General features: G+C 35.8%; 1 protein-coding gene across 1 annotated transcript; it reads right to left on the bottom strand.

The window, feature by feature from the left end:
• Positions 1-684: 684 nt before the first annotated feature.
• LOC145092560 (single-stranded DNA-binding protein WHY1, chloroplastic-like) lies at positions 685-2752 on the bottom strand. Its single transcript, XM_079030506.1, has 7 exons — positions 2348-2752; positions 2167-2258; positions 1973-2065; positions 1487-1581; positions 1326-1399; positions 1145-1233; positions 685-1050 (listed from the first exon to the last, which is right to left on the bottom strand). Exons 1-7 carry the CDS (start codon positions 2547-2549, stop codon positions 931-933), a joined length of 765 nt encoding a protein of 254 aa, XP_078886632.1. The 5' UTR covers positions 2550-2752; the 3' UTR covers positions 685-930.
• Positions 2753-8916: the final 6164 nt, after the last annotated feature.

The raw sequence follows: 8916 nt of genomic DNA, 5'->3' as shown, positions 1-8916 counted from the left end.
ACGATATACTCCTGTCCAAGCTGCTCCTTCAAATTTTCATTTCAGTTTGGTTTTCTGTAATCTTCGAACCACAATCACAGAAGATTGAGTGGAGCACATTGTAGTTGATGTCTTCACCAAAATTTAAAGAGTCGGGTGAAGGTGGTGGAGCCGACATTGTTGCTTATTAAGGTTCTTCCAGAGGATTGTTTGCCCAAATATGGTAAACAAGTTTCAGATTTGTTTTACTTCAAACCCCACATGCGTATGTCCCCTTATAATTTGAGACTTATGCCTAAGAATCAATCGAATCGACATTGTAAAGTTGTTGGGGTGTTGGTGGAAATTAAAGACGGTAATTACTCTTTGCATGTGTTAGCTTCTATGTCATCGAGTCAACTCAGTATTGACTCAGTGGGTTACCTCATATGTATACATGGCAAGTGACGAGACATGTTAACCTGCTAAAATGGGTAAGATGACTTTCCCAATCGGTAAATAACAAGTTTATGCCCTTAAAATGCAAAAAATAGTCACGAGGGACCATTTAAACCATTTACATAACTTTGTAAAATTCTGTTACAGCAATGTACTTTCAAACATTAACAACTTTATTGACGTCTTAAAATTTAAAACGAGTTAAATAACCAAATAAGCTGATAGCCAAAAGTTAAAATGAACAAATTTGACTTTAGCCCTAAAATATAAACTCACAACAATTCTGCAATTCTTTTTTATACCAAGATAGATCTCACCCAAGAACTCAAACATAAACTCAAAACTTAATCCATACTTCCTAAAACCACATCCAAATGTAAATCCTAATACTCTTCAAGATAACAAAAATATACATAATGGGAGAGAAGAAATTCTAACTTCGGTTCACATAACCTAAAGAAACAAGAACAAAATGACACCCTCAAACTCATAAACCATCTTCAAAATACAAAACTATCTGCTCCATTCTAAATCAGCACCGGATCGCGGGTTACCATTACTCAAACGGGTCGAGTCTTGGGGTTTTATAGAATTCACAAATGTATGCCAACCCAAAAGGTAAGGCACAACAAACTGCATAACACACAATAAGTTATTAAAAAAACAACCCAAAAATTTACATATAAAAAAAATGAAGACATAAATTGATGCAGGAAAGAACATATACATTGAAAGCTGAGACAAGAATTGCAAACTCTGCCTTTGTAACAGGGATATAAATGCTTTCGTCCATGTTTATAAGCTTGTTTTGAACACCTTCATGTTATAAAAAAAAAGTTGGGTTAAATTTATAATCAAGAAAAGAGTGGATTAAGAGTTGAAAATAGTAAAACAAAAAAGATTAATACTTAGATTAAAGAAGTGGCCGGATCCATCTGGGAGAGGCTCCACCTTCAAAACCTTCCTAACTCTGCCTTCATCACTGTAAAAAATCATGGTGACATTAGTTTTTTTTTTAAAAAAAACATTTGATTTAATAAATGACATTTAAATTATATACAAAGGTTACCTTTTTCCTTTGAAAGGGTCGTGAAAGAATTCACATGAATCTTTGGCACCAAGGCTGATTATACTTCCGATTTCAGTAACTGATAATGAGAACACCTGGAATTGCAGATGGAATTATAAAAAGAATAAATTATGAGAAAACAGGAATAACTATAATAAACAGAACATTAACATACAACATTGACTAGTAGAATGAACTTATCAAAGAAATATAGACAATTCTTTTAAGAACAGAGGCTGTTCATAGGGTTTAGGGTTTATTGTAATCTTTTCCAATGTAGAAGGAACTTATCACCCTCAAAACAATCATTGTTATCTTACACATTAGATCTTCTATAAGCTAGTAATCATGTCGTATTTAAGACACGGGTCAGGTTCTTTATCAATTTTGACACATTTAGTTTAGAATGAAATCATCAAAACAGCATAGCAAATGAAGCACAAAAGAAATTCGTTTGTCTATAGAAAATCAAGAAAATAAAGTTACCTGCTTTCTACTCCAATCGTATTGACGAACACCAGCAGAAGGCGCAAATTGAAGCAACACGAAACCCTCTTTTGTCAACTTAAACGCCCCCGACTATGAAAACAATCACCCACAAAATCAAACAAGGTGTATCAAAGAATCATATTATAGTAAGCGAACATTTACACAGTAAAAGAAGAAACAATCAGGCATACGTCTAAAGGGGCGAACTCTGGAGGGCGAGGTTCGACTGTAAGAGCAGCCTTTCCTTTGTATATCGAATGCCCGATGAAAACCTTCGGAGCGTCTGTTCATCAATCGAAATTCGAAACAAAACAAAACGCGTTTCACATTTTGAGTAACATTTTCATTTTACAAAATAAGAAGAGAAGTTACCTTCTCTGGGTTGAGAGTAGGATGAAGCATCAGGTCGTTGTTGTTGGTCGGAGTATTGACATTTCAGACTGAGTTTTCTTGAGCTGGGGTTTATGAATTTGATTGTAGGAGGAGAAGACAGAAGTGGGTTTAATATGAAAGGGGATTTAGGGTTTTGGATGATGTAGCCACTTTGTGTTGAAGATAGTGATAGATTTAACATTCTTTCTGCCCTCGACGATGATTTTTGATGGAGTTCTTCACCGTAGACGGTGAGTAATAAAATCTTGAAAAATCTCTGTTTTCCTCTCTCCAGGTCCTGGATAGACAAAAGGATGAATGTACTAAAATCTTGAAAAACCCATTCAAAACCCTACTTTTAGCTCCACGGAACTTTTGTTTCTAAAGGTGTACGTGCAAAAGTGTTCATCGGGTGTGTGATAAAACGGTTTTTTTAGATGTCATTCCTAATCCAATCCAAATCCAAACTAATAAATATTTAGGTTTAGATTTTAAACCTGTTTAATTAAATAAATTAATCTGTTTAATTAAATGGTATAATCTGTTTACAACCCGTTAATTTTGTATAAAATTATTAAATATTTTTATTGTAATATTTATTTAATATTATTATTTAGTTGATGATTATATTTTGATTATTTTATTTATCAAAACCACGTGTTAGTAACTATTATTGAAATTTGAGTTGGTAAAAGTGATAATCGAGTTGCATATAATTTTGAAATTAAACATTTATAATGTTTTATAGTTGTAAACATTTATTTTTATTTTCAAACTTGAACAATTATTATAGCTTTAAAATTGTATGTAAATTTATTTGATAGATTATTTGATTTTTAAGGGATTTTTTTGTAAAAATTTAAATGGATCGACCCGGGTTTAACATGTTTAGTAAATAGGTTGGATTGGAAAAAACAATAAATAAGTCAACCCAATTTCAACTCATCTACTAAAAAGGTTGGGTTAGGTTATGAATTTTCAACCCATTTACTTAAACAAGTTATGGTGGGTAGAAATTTTCAGCTCATTTAAATAAATAGGTAAACTCGTTTATAACCCAACCCAACCCATTGTCACCCCTAGTTTTTTTAAATGTTTCTATTTATAACGTCCCAGAAATAAGACCCAAAAATTTTATTTTTAATTTGATGAAACCAGTATTCTAAAAACATAATCAATAACATCCCAATAAAATAAGTGTAACAAACATCATCTCAAATCAGAGTACATCACAAAAAGCGGAGCAAGCTGGTGTGTGCTCTACAATCATCCAGAGCACTTCCCCTTGGAACTGGAAGTACCTGAAACATAAACTGAAAATCGTAAACACAAAGCTAGTGAGTTCCCCAAACTACCCCATACAGTACATATTAAATCACATATTAGGCCTCCGCCTAGTATCGAGTCCCACTCGGCTTCGGGCATCGCCCGGCTTCGAGCCCCGTTCGATATATAAATTTGTTATTCTTAGGCCCCGCCTGACATCAGGCCCCGCCCACTATACACATAGACATATATCACATAATCATACTAACACATACAATGATCATAAAACAATAGCATACGATACAGTCAGCAGGCCTCGCACAACATCGAGCCCCACCGGTATACATAGTAGCATATATCACATGCAAGGGTCACGCAGACTCCTAGCATCCTAACATAAATAACAAGGGCTGACATTGATGCCTTAAACCCGCTAAACCCAGTAAGGAAACCCACCTCGCATGCTGAATCACACGACTAAATCTTTGGTTGCTGACTGATGAATCACCGAACTATCAATATCAAATAACATCCAATTAATAATTGGATTCCAATCCATAACTATCAGTCCATAATTAGGATAAAAAGACCATTTTACCCCTACCTAGTATGGACCAAGACTTAGGCCCAAACCTAAAATCCAAAAGGCCTAAAAACTAAGTAATCATTCAAGGCCCATACTTGGCCCAACTTTCCAAATTGGGCCCAAACCCTTATATGGGCCTTACCCCAAGTCCCACCAATAATCCTAGTCCAAAACACTTGCATTCAGATGGCCCACTGATTGAGTATACGGGGCGTACTCAGCTGTACGCTAAGCGTACATGCTTTAGGGCTTGTACGCAGCGTGGTGGGATGTCAAGTCCACTAAGCAAATTACACCCTTTGATTGCTAAATAAACGTAATATAATGGTAAAAAGGGGTATCAATCCTCAGGGAAATTGTTATATTCAATCACCAATGCAATTCAATAGAACTAGTGAAATCAAACTAACTAACTACAATTAAACTAAGGGGGGTTGATTACTTGAAAACTAAAATACTTGAATAACTAAAAACCTTGCAATTAAGCAAGTTGATGAGATGCTCAAAGTTTGAGAATAATTGGTTAACTAAGGCAATTCAACACAATGAACATTTGTGTGTTTATCATTAGGATCTAATACAAAGCTTATCCTTCATCCCAAATTGGTTATAGCAATCATGAAGCATGATATGCCAAGATTCCTCATAGGTAGTATGGAGGTTGGGGAAGCCCAGAACACACCTTCTTAATTAAGATCAAGGTTCAATTGAAGCAATTAATCCCAAGAAATCAATTAGCCTTAAGAATGAAGGAATCTCCAATTCCTAGAGGATGTCAAATGCTTACACATCCATAAAGGAGCTATGATTCATAAGCTAGAGATGATTTCTACCATCATAAAGCCTTTTTTCTAGATAAATTCAATGATTCAATGCAAAATCAATGAAACAAATCAACCATTGCTCAATCAAATACTAAGCTCATGATCAAAGCATCAAATAAGCATAAGAATTGTAAACTAGAATCATAAACATGGAATAAATTGATAATCAACATAAATCCTTCAAAACCCACAAACATTCATTGGTTTTCAGCCAAAGTCAACCAAATAAGAGTATTAGCCACTCATGGCAACAAAGTAACAAGAACAATAATTAATTTGCATCAAGAATCTACCTAAAACTTGAAAAGATGAAAGAAATTGAGTATTTTGCTCTCCAAATTGTCACTTGCAGGTCTCCAATGGTGGAAAATTCGTAAACGAGCCTCTAGATCTGATCCCCAAAGGTTATGGTGGGCCAAATGACCAAAATGCCCAAACTGGGCAGTTGCGCGCATACCCGCGCGAAGAAAATTCCACTCGCGCAAATGTTGTTGTAATGCTATTGGTCCTTTATTCCACCACTCCACCCTTCCACCACCAAAGATTCCTTTGGTCCCCCCCCCCCCCCCCCCGTCCATGTAATTTGAATCCACCAATAATCATTTAGCCACCAAATGGATGCTCCAAGCCTAAAATTAGAAATTTATGATCCATCTTTACAAGCCCAAATAATCCAAGCTAATAACTTTCAAAGCCCAATTCTTCTTCTTTGATTCTGCCAAGCCCAATAATGCCTCGGGAGCCCACTAAGCCCGTCTCCAATCAACCCGCTACCGCAACAAGCTCCAAAACCCTGCAAAATTCCTCATGCAACATAAAAATCACCCGGTACGATCCATACTAAAGAAAAATAAATAAAATACAATCCAATAATGATAAAAAGATCTAAAAATCTAAAATAAACTAATAAAAATAAGGAAATAAAATAAGCTATCAAATCACCCCAAGCTTAAACCTAACTTGTCCTCAAGTTAGAACAAGACTAAAAATGAGCTCAGGATGAACTATCTAAAAAGGAAAAAGAAAGATACCATAGAACTTGGTCAACATCAGTCAACATGGTCAGAATTAGTCCTTCAATGGACCCTACGCATCTTCAAAATGTTCCCCGCTTTAGAGCCATAAATCACATTCTTAACCACTTGATGGGCGAATAGATCACGGTTGGATGCGATCGCGGTGTGCAAGACAAAGGAAACGGAGATGCGCCTAGTGGGGGCACTTTAAGTCACCAATGTAGACCATAGTGCACGAAGGAAAGGCGCCTCTTCACACACTATGATTCCTACATTTTTCAGGCTAAAGTGTATAATACGGAATAGGATTTTGCAGTACGGCCTCCGGGAAAACATCCGGTTTCAGAGGCTTCTCCCTTGTACTATCCTTTACAGTCTACCATCTCATCGTCGGGGCCTTTTCTCACCAAAAATCAAAAATAAAATAAAATAATAAAAATTCTACTTAACCTAAATCTAAACCTAACAACCTAAATCTTCAATCGTGAACTTCTGTTATTAGGTCTTCAATCGCATTTGCTGCTTGACATTCAGATTTTTTTAGAATGAATATATATCATAACATAAGTCTTGAACTTGGAACCTTGTTCTTCTTTTTTTGTTGCTCTTTTTCTTCATTTTTCTTCTTTGTTTTTGTTGCTTTTCTTGAATCATCTTTTATAGGCTCTTATTGTCTTCATTTTTTCAAATTTCTTCATTTTTTTGTGTTTTCTTCTTGGCTTTCTTCTGGGAAGGTCTAAGGAATTTCACCATGTAACATAGGACTCTAATAGTGAAAATTGAGTGATAGATAGAGGCTAACATGAACACCTAATGATCATTGACAATGTGCTAAGATCAACTAAAAAGGGTGGGGAATGACTCAAAAATGGGTGTTACCGAAAAGACTTGGTCCCAAAAGGTGTGAATTGGGGGACTCACTTCAAAGTTTATCAAGCACCTCAATAAAAGGTGTGATAAACAAAATCTATCTAGCTATCTACTCTAGACTCCTAAAAAAATAACCTATCTTAAAAAGGTGGTGAGAATCTAACTAAGTAAGGCTCAGACGAGGCTCGGGAGTACTAAGGGGTACTCTCTCCAAAACCAAGATGCGAGTCTTCAATATCTTCAATGTCTTCAAAATACCTTACTGGGCTAGTCTTTGCTCGCACACATTGGCATGATCAACCACATCCCTCCGCACCTAGACCCAATCAAGCTACCTGCATCTGACCCCCACACAAGCGGTCTCAAAGTGGTCTGTGAGGCTCAAAACATGTCCCATTCATCAAATACAAGGAATTCCATATCAAGACCCGGGACCAATCTATGATTCAATACTTATGACTCGGAGCTATGGTATTTGTAGTGATGAGAAGACAAGAGAGAACAAAAATGCATGAACTTAACCTAGAATGCATCTAAAAAGTATGACAATTAGAAAAGAAAGAAACAAAATATGCAAATTTTTGAAATTTTTATGAAATTTTTATGAATGGCCTAAATGACTTAGTCTAAATGCAACAATATACAACCTAAATGCAATTAAATATAAAATATAAGAATACCTCAACCCAAGCTTAAAATGAAGCATTGTCCTCAATGCTTAGGATGAGATTAAGGAAGGATCATACCGGGATCAAAGTGGAGAGGCCCGCGAGGACGGTATGGAAGCAACACATGGGTCGCATAATGATGCTTGGATGGAGTTCTTGGCCGCCTAAATACACATGGATGAAAGCTTGGTTGCACAAAGGACGCATATGCAATCTTGGTTGCACAAAGGATTTATGTTGATTATCAATTTATTCCATGTTTATGATTCTAGTTTACAATTCTTATGCTTATTTGATGCTTTGATCATGAGCTTATTATTTAATTGAGCAATGGTTGATTTGTTTCATTGATTTTGCATTGGATCATTGAATTTATCTAGAACAAAGGCTTTATGATGGTAGAAATCATCTATAGCTTATGAATCATATCTCCTTTATGGATGTGTAAGAATTTGACATCCTCTAGGAATTAGGGATTCCTTCATTCTTAAGACTAATTGATTTCTTGGGATTAATTACTTCAATTGACCCTTGATCTTAATTAAGAAGGTGTGTTGTGGGCTTCCCCAACCTCCATACTACCTATGAGGAATCTTGGCATATCATGTTTCATGATTGCTATAACCAATTTGGGATGAAGGATAAGCTTTGTATTAGATCCTAATGATAAACACACAAATGTTCATTGTGTTGAATTGCCTTAGTTAACCAATTATTCTCAACCTTTGAGCATCTCATCAACTTGCTTAATTGCAAGGTTTTTAGTTATTCAAGTATTTTACTTTTCAAGTAATCAACCCCCCCCACCCCTTTTAGTTTAATTGTAGTTAGTTAGTTTGATTTCACTAGTTCTATTGAATTGCATTTGTGATTGAATACAACCATTTCCCCGAGGATCGATACCCCTTTTTACCATTATATTACGTTTATTTAGCAATCAAAGGGTGTAATTTGCTTGGTGGACTTGACATACCACCAAGTTTTGGCGCCGTTGCCGGGGAAATTGGATATTGTTATTTGATTGTTTATGCCTAGGTCTACAAGAACCGGTGAACTACTCTACAATCCAGAAATTGAAAAAAGAAGAAAAAAGGTTGAAAAGGTTAGCAAAACAAGCAAAGCAACAACAACTTGTTCAAGCTTCTTCATCAGCTCCACAAATCAACATAGAAGATCAAGTTCGTACTTCAAGTGATACCGACACCGAGCCGAATTCTCCAATTGTTGGTCAATCCTTTGAAGACATTCCTTTTGAAAACTACATAGCCATGAATCACACTCCACCTCACAATCCCAACCCAAACCCAAATAATCAATATGCTAATACCCTACCCCATCA

Source organism: Lactuca serriola, chromosome 3 (assembly GCF_051521515.1).
Source record: "Lactuca serriola cultivar US96UC23 chromosome 3, Lser_US96UC23_V15, whole genome shotgun sequence".
Taxonomy (NCBI): Eukaryota; Viridiplantae; Streptophyta; class Magnoliopsida; order Asterales; family Asteraceae; genus Lactuca; species Lactuca serriola.
This window is presented reverse-complemented; position numbering and strand designations above follow the sequence as displayed.